Below are 18,834 nucleotides of genomic sequence, written 5' to 3' on the forward strand. Positions count from 1 at the left end.
AGAAAGAGTGGGCAAGGTGGCTTATAGACTTGCACTTCCACCTAGTATGGAGCGAGTTCATAATGTATTTCATATTTCTTTATTGAGAAAGTACATTAGCGATCTTTCACATGTCTTGAAATCAGATGATGTGGAATTAAAAGAAGATTTAGCTTATGAGGAGCAACCAGTGCAGATACTGGACAGAAAAATAAAAGAGCTCCGAAATAAGACAATTCCATTAGTGAAAGTATTATGGAAGAATCATAAGGCGGAAGAAGCCACATGGGAGGTTGAGCAACAAATGAGAGAGAGATTTCCCAACTTATTTGTTTAAATTTCGAGGACGAAATTCTTTTGAGGGGGGAAGAAATGTAACATCCGAATTCAGGTGTGTCAGTAAACTCCACTTCCAAAATTACCCCTAGAGTTGATTTTATAACTTGTTGTGTAAAGAAATTGCAAAAGAATCATAGAAAACTACTAAATGAGCAATATCTTTCAAAGGGGGTAAAATGGTCATTTTATAAAGATTCAAGGGACAAAGTGGGAATTAAAATTGAAGGGCACACTTGAAATTATATGGTGGTGCTAAGGGTTTTTGGTAATTGACTAAGGATAAAATAGTAATTTATGGAAAAGGTTAAGGGCAAAATGGTCCAAAAGGCTTATAAATTATATAATCTATTCATTCTCTTCAACAATTGCCGAGAGCTCCATTATTTTTTTAGCTAAAACTTCCCTTAACCAAAATTCGTCCAAAAATCTAGCTAAACCACCTAATTTCCAGAGGCCCCAGTTATAAAAAGTGTAGATCTGTCAATTCTGGTCAGTTCTAAGGTAAGAAATTTAATTTTTAAGATATGTGAAATTTGGGAGTTTGATGGATGATCATATTTTTGGTTGATTAAGGTTGCCAGAAAGAAGAAAAGAAGGTGAATAAGCTTAAATCACCAAATCAGCAAAGAAAAGGTAAGAATTTCATACTTTACATACATGAAGTAAATTTGAGTTAGGTTATTTAAATAACCTTTACTTATATCAGTATGTAAGGTATTAGAATTAAGGTGATTTATGCTTAAAAGGATAAAGAAATTCATTATGATTCAGGATGTAATTTTTGGCCATAAGGGTAAAAAGGTAATTTTGGCCATAAGGGCAAAAATGTCATTTTATGCGATATAGGTTAATGTTGTTTAATTATGTGCATGTTATGTGAAATAACCCTTATATTAAGCCTATATTGTATAATTGAAATTAATTTGAGGCATGATATATATATATATATATATATATATAAATGCATGAGAAAATAACATGATGTTTGAGAAGGAATGAAAAGAATAAGGGAAAATAACAAATGCGCATATTTCATAATATGGATATATATGCATACATGAGGAATCATAACATATGCATGATTTAGAAAAAAATAAAGAAAGAGGAAAAATATTTTCTAAGTCATGCATGCTTTCATAATGACTCATATGATACAGGAAAGCAGAAAACATACTTAAAATCCTTACACGCCAGCTGTACTGTGTGGACAGCAAATAAAATAATCGGTTGTACTGTGTGGACAACCAGCTGTACTGTGTGGACAGCAAATAAAATAATCGGTTGTACTGTGTGGACAACCAGCTGTACTGTGTGGACAGCAAATAAAATAATCGGTTGTACTGTGTGGACAACCAGCTGTACTGTGTGGACAGCAAAAGGAAAATATCAGCTGTACTGTGTGGACAGCAAAGAAAAAATATTAGCTGTACTGTGTGGACAGCAAAGAAAAATATTAGCTGTACTGTGTGGACAGCAAAGAAAAAAAAAATGCGTGTAAGAGAGAATTATACTTTGTATGGTGACTGCAAGTACTATCATATGTAGTCTAGATCGATCAATGAGAAAGAGAGAGAAACAAATTAGTAAATATTTTATGAAAGTCATTTGCATTAGAATTATGCATACAAGCCTGTGTGGCTGATAAAGAGTTAAGAAAGATGTACGAACAGAAAATAGAAATGTCATGACACTCATACATGCATAAATCATAATGAGTGATTCATATCTGTATAATAAGGAAATAAATGAATGTGTGAAAGAAAAGAATTATGATATGTGTTAAATGCGGGTTCTGTGTCAATTATTTTGTTGTAAATAGTTCAGACACGCTGAGTATGGAAAAAATTATAAAAGATTAATACTGGTATGAAATACTTTAAGTGTTTAGTATGATTTTCTTACTGAGCCATAGTCGCTCACTCCGTTTAATTTAATATTTTACAGGTAAAGAAATGCAGCAAAGGTTCCCGGGGAGCACTAATGAGACATGAGGCTAAGGCAGGAAGGCACCATAATTTTGTTGACTTAAATGTTATGATGTATATGTAATATATATATATATATATATGACTAGTTTGGAAAATTAGTTATAAAGTTTCTGTGGTGATAATTTTTTTTATGATAGTTATTATTATGTACTTATTTTATTTATTATGATTATGTGATGAAAATCCAGTCGATTGGTAGGACTGGTTTGTGTGAATTACAAATTGGGAGTGTTACAGGGCATAATGAAAAAGAGAAAAATATTCCCCGGGCCCTCTAAAATAGGGGAACTCATGCCGTTTTTCTGTAACACACCCAATGGTTAGGAGAGATTACAACCTATTTCACCTTGTGCATCATCAATAATATCATTAGTGTCGTATGATAATATTCAGATAGATTGAATTTATTTGACATTGGATCTATTTGTAATATTTTGTAATTATAAAATTAAAATGAAAACGAAATTATAAATACAGAAAATTATTATTTATAAATTCAAATAGTTTTTAAAAGAGAGTTGATGAGAGAAAATAAGATTGAGAATATAATGAAAGAATTGAGATTAAGAGATTTGTAAATAAAATTGGAAAATGGAGAAGATTTAGGTTATTATATTGAATAAAAAAATAAAAGGCTAGTAGCTATTAAACGACTTCTGCCACAATTAGAAGGCTTCTCCTCTAGCAGTCTACCAAAGTAGTACCTATTGGCTTTTGCTTGTGGCAGACTATCGAAATTTTTTTTTTATTTCAATAGTAATGGGCCTAACACTTGAGCCCATAGCCCAGCCCAAAAGGCCCATGGATTGGACCCAACATGCTACAATGTTAGGACCAGGCCATTTTAGGCTGGGTCTTATTGTTGGGCTTTAGGTCAGGCCTCCATTTAGCCTGACCTAATTAACATATGTAATCCCATTTGATAATTTTTCAATAAACTCTCTATCTAATTCTTTGATTAGTGAATTTGTTATATCATCTTTTAACTCCACATAATCAACATAGAGTTAGGAATAATCGTCAAATACTATGTTAACAACTAATGTCTAGACTTACCGTTATACATATCGCTATATGTTATTTCAATAAATTGTATATTGATTATCATAATGGATGCAAATTGTTGGTATAGGCTTTGACCACTTTGCAATAGTGTCTAAAAATTAGTAAGGGTCACACGCAATCTCACTTAAAATACAACCTCCTTAGACAAAAATTTCTCTAGATTATATTATTCAAATTTCATTACCACAATTTAATAGTAGCAGATGGACAACACCCTTTGTGAATGGTAAAAATCATTCCACAACAAAATCAATAGTAAATTTATATCGATATAAAATATGATAACTAATAAAATCTAATTTTTAAATATTGTTAACAAAATTTATGTTAGTAACCATAAAAATATCATATATAAACAATATAAATAAAATATAAACATATTAAAAAAATAATCATAACAACTACAAGATTTAGAATTTAAATATGATAAACGAAAGCTAGTAAAGAAATTTTAGTTAAGTATTGTAACTAAATTATCTCTAACAATATTAATTAAGTATTGTAATAAATCCATATTAAGCAATAATTAAAATAGCTTTAAAATTGTATAAGTCACATTTTATAGGAATTTCTGGTGCACCATCATTAAATCACTTTTGGACAAAAAAATAGTATGCTATTAGGACCCCAGACACAATGTTAAAGTTATATAAGGACATTCAAAATGTATGGTTTTCGAAATAAATATCACATTTTGACAAATAAAACTTCCTAGACCATTATTCCTTCTCTATAAGAAAACATATGTCAATTGAATAAGCCTAACCACTTTTAGGTATATTGAGTTCATCATGACCAATGCATTTCCAAAATTAACCTTATGCATTAAAAAACTAAAGAATGTATCATTATCGAATGGAAAATTTTGTAAACTTTAATAATGTACCACTTTATGATTACCTTCATGAAAACTCAAAAAATTATTTTAATGACACTACATATTATTACCTTAATTAAGATTTCATGAGACATAACATTTTTTTGTCTCTAATAATTTTCCTTAAAATTTTTGCATCTAACTCAATAAACAATAATCTTGATTTAATATAGTAATTTAACCACACACTACAGAGTTGACATTATCCTTTATGCCACAATATTTAATCTAAAAAATACAATTCACCTTCAAATGGAAACTTACAAATACCTCATATGTCTTAAAATACCATCACAACCCAATCACGCGCTTCTATTAGACCTTAATCTAAGAATAGATTGTTGCTTATCTTTCACGAGTTCTAATGTACATCTTTAAACCTTTAATGTGATCTTACTTATCGTCAGATGTCTTTATTGTGTTTCATATACTACTATAAACTTTTACACACTCTAATGTGATTAACTAACCTTTATGCTCTCACGTGCACCCTATAAAACTTTTCACGTACACTTGTATGCCCTTGGAAAACTTTAAACCTTATTTTGTGCAATAAGGTGACCTAGAAGAAAAACTTTACAACTTACTAGGAAGTGATTGCACACAATTATGTGTAGCCACTCAATTCTATTCACCATTTACATGCATTAACACACTTTCAGAATACCCTATATGTTAATATTCTATAACCATTACTAGACTAAGTAGTAATAAACTTATTATGCTGAACAACAATAAATAACTATAATATTTGTGTACAGTAATGGGTCAAACAACATTTAATAATGGTCTATAAACAAAACTAGGTGCGATAATGGATAGACAACAGACCCAAAATATTCACCACAATTTGTACGAGCTCAACTATTTCTTCATTTAATTTAGACCCCAACTAGTTAGCCCATCCCAAAGCAAAACCTAACAATTAACAGTGAAATCATCTCATTACAACAGCCCAGCTTAATGCAATGCCCAACAATTAATAGTAAAACCAACCCATTAAAAAACTTAAGTTTGATCGATTTCTTTATCTACGTAATATACATTAATTTTATGCATGGAAGCAGGTAGGATGGCTGGGGCCAAAGTGGGTTACGTGGGCTATGATTGTGGGTCATAGGATGTCTTTTTTTTAAATAAAAAAAACTTAATGTGCACAATAAATTAATGTAATTAATTTATATATATTTATCCATAATAATCCATGATTGATTACTCTTTATGGATAGTTTTTTAATCAAAACTATATCTGATTAAAAGGAATCTTAATAATCAATAATTACTATTTGACCCTATTGTCTTTCTTCCTTCGTCGTTAACAACCCAACCCTCTGAGAATTTTATTGCAAATATTTCTATTACTCTATACGGCAGCAACAAAAAACAAAAGGAGAAAGCACCATAAAGGCCGACAGTTCCACGGTTCAATTGTTGTCAAAAAAAAAAAATTAATAATAATAAATAGACTGCAGCAGAATAAAAAACTGTTAATTATAAATTAACTTTAATTTCACAAGGCTTAAAATTTGATGAATCAATGAAAAAAACCCTAATATCAAGATTCAATCAAATCCTAGTGTAAGTTCCACAATTTCAAATTCTATAGCCTGACATGTATGTTATGATACCATGTAAGATTTATTTTAAATAAACTGAATAAAATAAATTAATCATAAATCTATAGGATTTACACACAGGTTAAAAAAATATTAAATTAAACTTTTAGAATTTTAGGAATATTTAGATCACCGTACAAATTGAACTCATAAAGTTGTTGAAATTATTTGTCGAAATTACCTCTCGATATGATTTGATTTTCTACTCTAGAAATCTCCTAAATAATAGCTTTGAATGGGTAAGCTATACGGTAGGCATATAATATTAGATTTTAGAGCATAGACCTAACCAATATATAATAGGTTAATTGACCTCCATCAAGGTCCAATAAACCTCAATATCTACACTTATGTTGTTTATCCAGATTATAACCTTTAAGTATATTAAGTTTATCCTTATTGATCACTCAAATTCATCTGTAAACTGGTATTTAAGTATTCAATTACCTAGTTTTATTAAACCAAAATCATAATTAATGTTAATCTATATTAGAAAATTTCTAACATCAGAGTTTCATTATGGACATAGAAGATAATGTAAAAGGGTTTCCTCCTAGCACCAATAAGACATCGGAATCCAAACATGATGTTCAATTCACCAGCATTAACTCTTTAAAATAAACACATTAATTCTTTGAATCTTAGTCTATGATTTGCTTCATAGAAAAGAAGAAACAACAAAACTAAGTTGAAGCCATAATATATTAACACATGAGAGAAAAGAATCAGAAATTCTAAGGAAGTCTTTCATATTTACACCATTACTACTATTATCTACTTGTTCCATATGCTCCCAAACCCTGCCAATTCCTTCCTACCTGATAGAGCTCAATGATTCTTCCTTGAGTTAGACATTTCCAGTCATATTTGTTAATGTAGTTGAGTAGTTAAAAGTTTTTTACTTATAGTGCTAACTCAACATCTCTCAACACCATTACATTAAAATGAATGATAGAGAAACTACAGAAGTCATAACTTAAGTTATAGTATCCTTTAGTACTAACATAGTACATATTGACACATTGCGTGAATTCTTGACTACTACCTCAAGAAGAATGGCCAACTTCAGCCGCAACCACCTGCATTAGAAGCTCAATATATACATATCCCACAGGAAGGTTTTATTTTAAAGCTATTGATGCCGATATTTCAGGTCTATCATGAGCCAGGATAGAGCTGGGTTAGCAATTATAAAATTGGAAGAATATGAGCCATGCAAAACTCAGCCTCAAAAAACTTCACCACCCAACTTATTCACCCGATCAAATTTCTCAAACGTACCAACCAACTTCTGCATGATTCCAAGTTACGACCCAACGGACATGCAAATTCTACAAATAGACTTTGCTTCTTTCATTTTAATTATATGATAATGTTCTTGTTAGTGTATGCCTTTGAAGCCAATATTCTTGTCAATTTCAGGGGTATTAAATCTTGTATGCAAAATATATTATTGAATATATTAATGAAAAATGTTCTTAATTCACATGTAGTTTCATTGATTCAAATTTAAATATTTATATTTTTATATTTCATGTGAATTATTAGTATAATACCAGTCTTAGGAAGATCACATCAATACAGCATTCCCTGCATAAGTAATGTCAATTGCGCAATACTATTGCATAACAAGATTGTCTATCATGTGATGATCTTGGTGTGAGGGATGAGAGTCATATCATTACAACATTAGCATGAATAAATGGCTAATGAGCTGTTTATCATATATGACTAATTATGATTAATCACATATGTGGTCAATGATCATATCATGACCTAATCATATCATGGTTACTATTAATCTATAGAGCTAATCATATCATGGTTAACCTTGGCATGAATCCATATGGTTCATACAACTAATAAACTTGAGACTAATCATGTCTTATGTGACAAGGGTAATATGGTCATTTCATGATAATATATTCTATCAATAAAAAATGAGTGTTTTAATGGGTTAAAATGTAAGTGAAGATTAAAGGACATATATAACATATTTAATTATATGCAATTTAAAGGTCTAAAAATGTAAGTGATTGACTGCACACATAAATCTGTGCACACGTGTTGATTTTATAATTTAGATTGATTTAGAAAGGGATCATGAAATTAGTTAACTCAAAATCAAACAGCAAGCAGCATGCAATGATAAAGATCTGCAACAAAACAGCAAAGTATTTTAATTGTTAACTGATCCCCAAGTGTCAACTGGTATAAATGTTGCAGAAGAAATGAGTATTAATATAGCAAATAATGAACCAAAAACCATTCTTTAAACGCTGAAGCATTACCTTCTCATTTTGTCGCAGAAACTCATTCAAGGAATAAGTGAAGTCGTCAGAGGATTCGCATACGGGGTAGAAAGAAACATGTAGCCAAGAACAACTTGCTAACTTCATCTCTCTCAATCTTTTCAATAGAAAAAAGAGTGCAGTGTCGCTGGCAAGTCATCCTTGGCTGCACAATACTTTCTATACCAGCAGGCGACGCCTTAGACAAAACCAACATACTCTAGGAGCACCACTAGATTAATACAAAAGGGGAGATTCATACTAGAAGCAGTGCTTGTTAATTCATAGAGGGAGAGCTCCATGAGTAGAGCTATATACATATATATAGAATGCAATGGAAGGGATGGAAAACTCCAAGAAGGATATGGACCAAAAGGATATGTACAAAATGATGAAGGGATAAGGGCATAGTTCTTCCCCATCCCATTTCCCTTTCCTCTCCTCCTCAGATAATTAAAACTTTCAAATTAAACAAGTGATTTAAAGAAAACAGCTATGATGTATAGGAAGCCAAATTATGCGGTGACGAAGATATATATGTATAAATGTATGCGTTGAAAGGTAATGTCTAGCTTGCCTCCCACACAACCGCATCTACCTAACTCTATTTTGTCAAAAACAATATGTAATTAATAGAATCCAGCAAACGGAGACAAATAGTGGATTCAATCTTCAATGGTGATATTGTGGTACAAACAAACTTCACGTGCAGTGCCGTGTAGATAGCTAGTATCTCTTCAACAACCCGAAAGGGCATGTCCCCATGGACAAAAGCAAATACAAAACGACATAAAATTTAATCAAATACAGATTGTGATGAATAAGGGAATCTTATATGTATTGACACTTCCATTTTCACATATATATATATATATATATAAAAGAAAAAGAGTCACCTTCTATTCTGTTTATCCATATAATATCCACCCAAAAATTAAAAAATTAAATTCTGAATTTGACTGCAGGGCAGAGTATAAAGCTAGGGAACAGATAGTGAATGTTAAAATCTAGGGAAGTGGGTGGACTCGAACATCAATGCCTGCTATGTTGTTGCGTTACTTCAAAAATGGACGTAGGATTTCTCTTTCAGTATATTCCCCCATTTTTATTTCCATTATTCTGTATCCCGCCCACGTATTTGTGTTAAAAGGTCAACATAGTTATTAATATTTTATAATATATAATACGTATTTTATGATATAATATGATACAGATAAAAAATAATATGCATCATAAAATGTATTTAATTAATACAATACAGTGAACATATCATATAATATGATATAGATATGTTTTCTACAATATGATTCGATACACTTTTTAAAAAAAAGAATGATATAATATAAGTATATATAAAATTTTTTTAAATTTTACGGATGTTTATGAAATTTTTTAAAATGATTACGTATTAATTATAATTTTTTATTTTTATTCATATTTTATTATTTAATTTTTTGAAAGACGTATCATATGATATATAATACGAAAATTAAATTTTTAATATACAATTCAACGATCAGGATGACCAATTGAAAATATAGGCTTCTTTGACTGTATACGTGGTGGAATTATGGTAATGAGATTGACATAAACGAGTTGCCCCTTATCTAAGGGCTCCAATATCAACCACAGACGGCTATGAAAGAAGCAGAAGTTAAAAGCCAAAGAAAGCAACATCACAATAAGGTCATGTACCAAAGATGACAAACCGTATGCGGGAAAAACCACTTTTCAAACCCGTAAAGGGCAAGTTTTGGTGATAAAAAGAGGAAAACCAAGCATAATAGAGCAAGAGTGATTTTTTAATAGCTAGTTTACTGATTGTTTAACCAGTCATTAGACCCAAAGCTTTACTTTTTTAGTACTGTAAAAAGATGGTCCAATTCAAATAAGATAACCTAGTCAAAATTTAAAAAAAAAATCACTTTTTACTGTTCAAGCTTGAACATTAACTTACTGCAGTGGAGAGCATTTTATCTTTCAAGTGTTAACTTCCTTTGCTTTCATTTTTAAGCAAAGTCAGTTAAAACTGAAACCCCATCAAACCTTATAATTAATAACCTTTGAAAAATAGGAAACAATGACCTTTGACCATCCGAGTTATCATGAGGGGCTTAATCTCTAAATCTTGTAAGGAAAATACACTTTAGGTTAGGCAAATTCATTGTATTTTTAATTCCCCATTTCTTTGGTCAATTAATTAGATCAAAACTAAAAACTGAAAAGAAAGTGAATGAAGAAGAATAGTTGTAACTAGTGATACTTCAACATCCGCTATCAAGCAGACAGAAAGAACCTTTCACATTTCAAATAAATATGGAAAATACGAAGCAACATAATAAAGGAAGTACATATAATGCGTATTGGCTAGGGAAAGAACACTTCGAGCCTTTATGAATATATAATGCACATAAGGAAAGTACACATAATCCAAGTTTTCTTAGAAATCACTGTCCAGTCTTATTTTACTAGGAGTTTTTCCATTATTTTAATCTTTTTGACTGACTGTTGATTTTATTATTGATTTAGGTCAACATTTAGCATATAAAAGGGGTTTCAACTTTGTAGTACGTTTTCAATTCAGTTCACTTATTAATAGAGTCAATTCTAAAGAACTGCTTTCCTTTTCATCTTAATGGCTAATATCTCTATAAATCCAATACTTACATGAACAATATCATTGACACATCCGACGTTTTTCTTGCGTTACATAACTAACCCTGAAACCAGGCAAGGAAGCGACTGAAAAATGAACATATACAGTAAGAAAACATGCAAAACTAAGAATCATCACATAGCAGTCCCTACATGATAAGCCCTCAGTGCAAAATTTACAGATCTTGTGCAAAACAAAATTGGGAAGGACATTAACAGAAACATCATTAACGAGTGCACAGCAAACAGATATAATTCTGCAGAGCCCAAAAAACTTATTCAAAACATTCGAAAAACACGGAAACCGTGATGACAGAAATAATATAGCATTTCTGCATCACTGCCGAACTCAGCATTGAGTATTTATTTTCATGAAAGAAGGCAAAAAATATGACCTACAGGCAGCCAGAAACAAGTAGAATATTGGAATGAAATCAATCATAATACCAAGGTCAATCAACACACTGTGCTACAAACCCTACACAATGCAAGATATGAATACCCATTTCAGAAACACAACAAGGATAAAGGGATAATGAATATGCCATGTTGATAAAGAGGGTCTCACCGTTATTTACACAGCCAAATGTGAATCGAAATAGGTGAACAAATATTACAATATTGCATCCCTACCGACTGCAACTATATATAACAAATGATTAATAACTTTCAAAGTCTCTGCAAAAGAAGACCTAATATTAAGCTATTATCTTCCACAAACTACTAATTAAGATTCATGAGCCGCCTCAAATCTTGTTGGAGTGTCAATGCCCATCATACAGCAAAGGCCTGATATTAAAATTAGAAGCAGAACAATTGCCTGAAATTCAAGCAAAGACTAATATCAGCACCCTGTAAATGCAAAATTGTACTATAGCGAGTAGCAAAATTATCAGGGCACAGCAAAATTAATACATCATAAATATTATGTTCACACCCATCAATCCAAAATATTCAACCTCCCCTCAAGATAAGAAACATGAGAAGATATACCTACTCTCAATAGTTTCATTGAAAGTTTGAGGAGCAGACATACTGAAAATATTATAATGCAACCTCAACTAATTGCAAATAATTACAAATGGGCAATATCTTACTAAAAGGTTTCATCAATGGCACCCAAGACACAAACAAAATATACACAGTTTAACTAAAATGATATCATAACCACTGTTGTTCATTCTTAATCTTCATAAGGGATGAATGCAGGGCTAGTGAGTGTATGATCAAGGCTGTTTCTAACTCTTCTGTCACCATGAGGTGAGATCAACTCATAGAAGAATGCAGAAGATGGTTTTGCAAAAACACAGAATGACAAAAAGGGGAGAAGCAGGATAAAATGAAAAATGATAGTTCAAACTAAGAGCAACAGCTACAGAAAATACAACAATATAGGTAATGTTGACACTTCAAGCCTCTAAATTCAGAGCACCATTACTAGCTAAGATGTCTGCATCTTCCAAAGCTGAAACTCTTGTCATCCTTTCCTACAAATATTGCATGACTCCCTAGTCAAACAGGGTCATCATCAGTCATGCAAAGAACATCAAACTAGTTCATGGCTGTTCTGAGCTTTCCAAATGTCAAAATAAGATAAAGAAATGAGACTGGTGTATTGGCCCAAGCCTTCCAGCCTTACTTAGAGACACCAAAAAAGAAAAAAAAAAAAAAAAAGTTGGTTCCAGGAGACTAGATAGGCTGCTCAGGAGAACTCTTTGAAAAAATGAAACAAGATGACTGATTGAGCAAATTTCCTTTCATTAGGTAATTATCAAAAGGAGAGAAAGAAATAAGCTCTCAGTATCTATGTTGAAAAGCCAAACCACAACGATTTAAGTTGCAGACATGAGAATGAAAGAGGCAACAACTTACAACTAAAATTCCCTCCAAAAGTGATGATTTAAACTTGCAAACTTCATCACAGCCAGTGGAATTCACTGATCCATTTCCATCAGCACCATCAGCAAGAAACCTTTCTAGCTCCCGATAAGTAGGATATTGAATAGACCTAACAGGATCAGAAACATAAAGAACTGTGTACTTTGCCCCTGACTGCTCCATGGAATTAATAAGCCCCGAGATAACCTCACCTGCGTATGGATTAATAAATTGAATCAGACAATAAAAGATACATCCTCCAGAAATTATTTAAATGAACTTAACATACTTTCAGAACGTTGTTGGTCAAGTTGATTCACAGACTTAGTGCCATCATAGCAGAAGACAACCAAATGAGCTTGCCTATCTGTTTTCTTCTCCATTCTTGAAAGCAGATGATCCTGATCATTATTCAGGAAAATTTTGTTACATAGCAATAACAAGAATGAAAAATTCATTAGAAATTCTCCATTGATAAAAATTTCCGTTATATGGTACAAAACATTGTAAAAGCCAACTTACTTGAACTGAGTGCCAGTCTGCAAGCTTCTGAAAATTACCACCCTCTACAGCGCATGACTCTGAAAATGCAACATTGTTGATTCTCAGATCACCACCACAATCTTCCATAAACTCTGAAACCAACAAATTCTCCATTGTTTCCTCCCCTAACGCAACAATATAAGGGAATGCCACCGAAAAATTGGAACTCATAAAAGAGACCTATTGCCAAAACTTTGATTGGATTAATCCCAAATGATGTATTTAAACCCATGAAACTCATGAAAGACAATGTGGCAAAACTCTATTTACCTTAAGCAAGTCCACCAAGGCTGAGTCAGCATGCTTATTTCCAGAAACATGAGAAGATTCCAACTAAAGATAACAAAAACAAATATCATGAGTCGCCTAACCTAATGACAGTTGCAAAAAGGGTTGCACTGCAGTAAATGGCAATGATTCAACAACCTAAGTGACTGAGTTCACAATGTTAAAAAGCCTAAACTGTTTATGGCTTTGGCGACAAAACTTAAGGCATAAATTGTTAATATTGGGACCCAAAAGCTTACCTCTCTACCAACAAAAACAAGTGCCACATCAACAGATTGAGGAGATTGCTTCCTTGAGCACTGCAAAAGTAATAAAAGTGAAACTTTTTATTAAATATAAAAATATATTTATTCAGAAAGAATGAAAACGAAAACGAACAAAATACCAATAAATCAGACCAGCCCCCTTGAGAAAGAACAGACTTTGCCAGATCCTTTGGAGATATTGTTTGATAATTTAAAACATTATCAGATTGCAACCTGTGAAAAAATTCATTGATTCATTGATCCATCCGTTAATTCAAAATACAAAAATTCAAAACAATAACAACAATAACAAAGATAAAAAATTAGAAAAAAAAAAAAAAGCAGAAGCTCACTGATTGTGATGAGGAGACCAGAGAAAGGCAGGCACAGTGGAGGGTGAAGCAAAAGCATAAACATTTAGAGATTCAAATAACAACAACAACGCTACCAGAAGGTGACTCTTCTTCATTCTCAACCTTCAATCCATGCAATTAATTGGTTAATGTGCTTAATTAAACAGAGAATCAAAATTGAGAAACAAGCGATACGATTACGAATAAAGATTAGATCGAAATAGAAGAGAAACTAACCAGAAAACAAATCAACTCAACAACAGATCTTCCAAATCCTTCAAGGAGCAACGACACAATTCCTTTTGAGTTCCAATCCGGGCCCACCACTGAGTAAGAGAACTTCTAAAATTACAGCCCAGATTATATGAAAACCAGTTTTTCAGTCGTTTTGGGCAGTAGCATATGAGGCCATCTTTAATCTTGTAGGCCAGAGGACAATTTCCCCGAGCAAACCCCCACAACTAAAGTTTGAGTGTATTCTATAATTCTCACCGATAAACTAACTTAGGTTAAAAAAATAAAAATAAAATTATTATTTTATTAATAATATTTAAAAAATATATAAAATTTATTATGTTTTTTCTCTATTGTTTTAAAAGTTAATTACTTCATCTCTATCTAAAGTTTTTTAAGTTTTAAAAGTAATATTTCTCCTCCCAAAACTTAGGGTTTATTTTCAAGAAGCTTTTCGATCACTAGAGAAAATACTTCATCCCATGAATTGCTGGTCATCCTTCATCTCTCTTAAGCTTCCAAATGACTTCTAGAAAAATCGATAAGACTCGTCTTCTTTGGAATCAATGAAAGTGAGAGTCCTCGTCGATTCCAAAAGAATATACGAAGATACTTGTCTTTGTCAATTCAAACAAATCGACATGTTTTTATCGATTCATATGAAATAGACGAAGACACTTCTTTATCGTTTCTTCCTACACTGGAGATGGTGGGTTGAAGCAATGTCACCAATGGTCGGAGAGCGTCTAGAAAATAATCTCTAAGTTTTAGAGGGGGGCAAGAATGTTACTTTTGAAAGTTAGAAAACTTTAAGCAAGAGTGAAGTTATTAGTTTTTAAAATTGTAAGAGAGAACATAATGAATTTTATATTTTTTAATATTATTAATAAAATAATAATTTTATCCTTACCTATTTTAACAGAAATTACCCTATAGGTGAAACTTTTGGTTTTTTAATACCCCGGGTATGATTTTGAGAATGCACTAAAACTTGACGGAAAATAGTCCTTTGTCCAATTTTATACTAGAGGCCGAAAAAGAATATACCAACCCAAGGTTTGTTGAAATAACAAATCTCTACCCATTAAATTTGAAAAGTCAAATACTTTATAAAGTGTTTCCATTATTGAAATTCGTTAAAGATAGAAACACAATAGTCATTGTACTTAATATTTAAAAATCTAGTTTCGAAAATATTTATAAATACACAAGTATTATTTGATAAATCGTATGGGGTCAAAAATAAATGTTTTCTTGGAGAAAAGGCAAAATAATAAATATGGTTTTGCTATCAACCAATTGTATTAAGACATGTGGCTAAACATTATCATGGTTCATTTGTGTCTCATGCAAAAGGAAAAGTACATGCTTATGCATCCCAAGAGATATGTCCGTGTATAAAAAGCAAATTTAAGAAAGAAAAATGGGAACTATGCTAACACTTTAAAAGTTGTCTCAAGAGACAATATAGATCTAGGTACGTAATAGTACCTAATGTACACAAGAGATAAGATTATATAAGAACACGAGTTATGATTAGAGTGAAATCTAAGATGGGTCTGAGGTAATCTAAGGCTTAAATGCATGCACGTTAGATGTCTTAAGATCATTTCAAGAGGGTACCATGAGTACAAACTTTCTATATTATCCATAGTAGGACATAGTACCTATAATAGGGTACTAGCTCGCAATAGAGCTTAGTTATGTTGTTGTTTGACAATTGTATGTGAGTGAATTGCACAATGAGTGCTCATATGGCCAAAATGTTAAATTCTTATATTCAATCTAGTCCAATCAACCTAATATACAACTATGAGATATAACTTTCAAACGATAGTGCTTTCACTTAGAGATGATATGTTCACATGAGTTAAGTATTTAGAGTGTTCCTTAGCAATCGTGTTAGATATAGTTCAATTTGAGAGTAGTGATATGTAGTCTAGATGTTCCCAAGATTAGTATGAGTTACAGATATGAGATATAAAACTCATTATCACCCTAATAGAAGTTTAGTGACAAACTCTATATGACATAGTTAGTGTAGGTTAAGCCAAAGACATTTCGAGGATTATGTAAAAGTTAGTAGTAGAATCTTTTACTTATTGAATGTATTATCATTTACTCCCTTACTTTCATATGTGCAAGTATAGGTGATCATGACAACTATAGAGGGAGTGGCGGTCAGCAACATAGAATAACTTAGGGCATTTTTAGCATGATGTTTTTATTTAGTTTATGTATTTAAATATTATTTTGATGTATATTGCTACACACTCTATGGTATTATGAATAATGTTTATTTATGATTTGGATATTCTTTGAATTGTTTCCACTTGTTGACAATGCAAGGGTATTTTAGTAATTTTGATGTTACAATAAGATTATGTGTTTGAATAATAAAGTTTTTAAGTGATTGCATACTCAGTTTGTCAAAGTAATGACATCTTTCTCTGGAAAGTAGTGTTTATAGAAGAAGGTGTTACACGTAAACAAACTATTACCTAAAAAAAATGTTTTAATTATATTATCATTGATTTCCCTTATCGTACATTTATACATATGTATTTAAATCAATGATCAAAGTTTTGGAACAACTGTATCAAGATAGAATCCAAGTTTATATGAAACAATCATATATAGGAGATACAAGATTTTATTGTAACTTAAAATAATGTTTACAAACATGAAATAAGGCTTTGGCACTCCATTTTGATACAATTGTTATGTTGTCTACTTTCATGGTAGTGATAGTCTCAAATCACTAATATAGGGATTTTATGTCAGTTTTACTTGTGCATATAAGATGCACTGAACTAGACCAACTAAAGTTTATGATTCCATGTAACCACCATAATAGAAACACAAACTTCACATATTAGCTACTTTGGCATAGGTACCTTAATCTTGATTAAGTAGTGTACCTTTGATTTGTGGAGTGAGATCTTTTATTGAAATAAAATGTAAGACTCTGATAGTTAGCAAATCAATACTTTGGCTAGCTGGTATTGTTGTTTTGTGGATCCAAGAATACTATTCCATAATTATGAAATTCATAACTCCAAAATATTTAAGGGACACAACCTTGTGGGTTTTACAGGGTTTTGAATGATGAGACTTGACCAAACATTTCATGATGAATTCATTTAGCATTATCACTCATTAGATGAAAAATTGAAAAAAAAAAAAAAACAAGATGAAATAGGAAGGGTATATCAACCCAACTTCAATTATTGATGTTCTATGAGGGTATATATGTAACTGTCACCAAATAGATCACTTTAATGAGATAATTTAATTGGATTAAATTGTCAAGAGTTTTAATAAATAGTGTTTGATTTAAGAGCTACCTATCTTACATTTATGAAATAAATAGTACAAAAACCAAACATGTTGAAGCTTGTTATTAAATATTTACGTATGGATCCCTTTAGAAGATTATAAAAGTTATCTTATATTATATTATATGTGTTAAAAAATACATTCTAATTTAATTAGAAATAATTAAAATAGTTAGTGAAATTAAAATCAAACAAGTTACAAAGGGTATTTAGTAAGGTGTACCAAACACATTAAATAGTTTAATTATGAGTGGCTAACTAGGGGTGTTCAAAATTATCCGGTAATTGAATCAAACCGATTTTTAAATTGAAAACCGAACTGAAAAATAGATTATTCAAAAAATTGGTTCGGATACCGGTTCAAAAATATATATAAACCGAATTTTCGATTTGGTTACTGGTTTACTTAATTTTCAAAACCGGTTAACCGAACCGAACTGGTTTTTAAAAAATTGAATAAAAATTGAATAAAATATTAATATAATATTGAATATATTTTCAAAAAATTAGAAAAAAATAAAATATGATAATTTTTTCAAATTCAGTTCAAAAATCGGTTAACCAAAATTTCGGTTCGGTTAATTGATATTTTCTATTCAGTTCAAAATCGATTAATCTTTAAATCGATTCGGTTTTGATTCATAATTTTTTTAAATCGAAAATTTGGTTTGGTTCTAAAAATTGGTAAAACGATTTGATTAACTGGTTTTGAACACCCCTATGGCTAACCATAATGTAATATTGGATAATTGATTTAAAAGTCCATGAGAATTGGGTTGGCCTATGAATATCAACAATTGGTTTGCCTTGCTTGATTGTCATGTCATGATTGTCACAATGTTTACAATTATCCCCCATACACCAAATCAATTTTAATTTTGAGATTTTTTTAGGCCAAAGGACTATTTCCCACCCAAGGTATGCTTTTTCTACAAATTCTCATCCTTTAACTTTGAAAAGTCAATTTACCTACCCATAGACAGTTAAAAAAAAAAACGTCAGGTTGATGGATTCAAGGACAAAATCGTTATTTTATCTGTAATATTAAAAATAAACTTAAATTTAACCCACAAACCCTAACAACTAACAATTTTCCCCCAACCCAAGTTTTCAAAAAAACATTTTCCCCCTTAGGGTTTCCAAAC

The 18,834-nt window shown here is 31.2% G+C and overlaps 1 protein-coding gene and 1 long non-coding RNA gene across 2 annotated transcripts; both read right to left on the minus strand.

The window, feature by feature from the left end:
- Positions 1-6,548: 6,548 nt before the first annotated feature.
- On the minus strand, positions 6,549-8,580 carry LOC123226505. The gene is made up of 2 exons (XR_006504336.1): positions 8,156-8,580; positions 6,549-6,943 (listed from the first exon to the last, which is right to left on the minus strand). It is a non-coding gene; the product is annotated as an uncharacterized LOC123226505 (long non-coding RNA).
- A 2,755-nt stretch (positions 8,581-11,335) lies between these two features.
- Positions 11,336-14,576, minus strand: LOC123224966. The gene is made up of 9 exons (XM_044648772.1): positions 14,355-14,576; positions 14,118-14,240; positions 13,905-13,998; positions 13,759-13,818; positions 13,502-13,564; positions 13,211-13,411; positions 12,978-13,089; positions 12,683-12,900; positions 11,336-11,630 (listed from the first exon to the last, which is right to left on the minus strand). The coding sequence occupies exons 2-9, from the start codon at positions 14,231-14,233 to the stop codon at positions 11,538-11,540; spliced, it is 957 nt and encodes a 318-aa protein (XP_044504707.1). The 5' UTR covers positions 14,234-14,240; positions 14,355-14,576; the 3' UTR covers positions 11,336-11,537.
- Between the last annotated feature and the right edge of the window lie 4,258 nt (positions 14,577-18,834).

The sequence above is a fragment of the Mangifera indica genome, chromosome 9 (genome assembly GCF_011075055.1).
Source record: "Mangifera indica cultivar Alphonso chromosome 9, CATAS_Mindica_2.1, whole genome shotgun sequence".
NCBI lineage: Eukaryota > Viridiplantae > Streptophyta > Magnoliopsida > Sapindales > Anacardiaceae > Mangifera > Mangifera indica.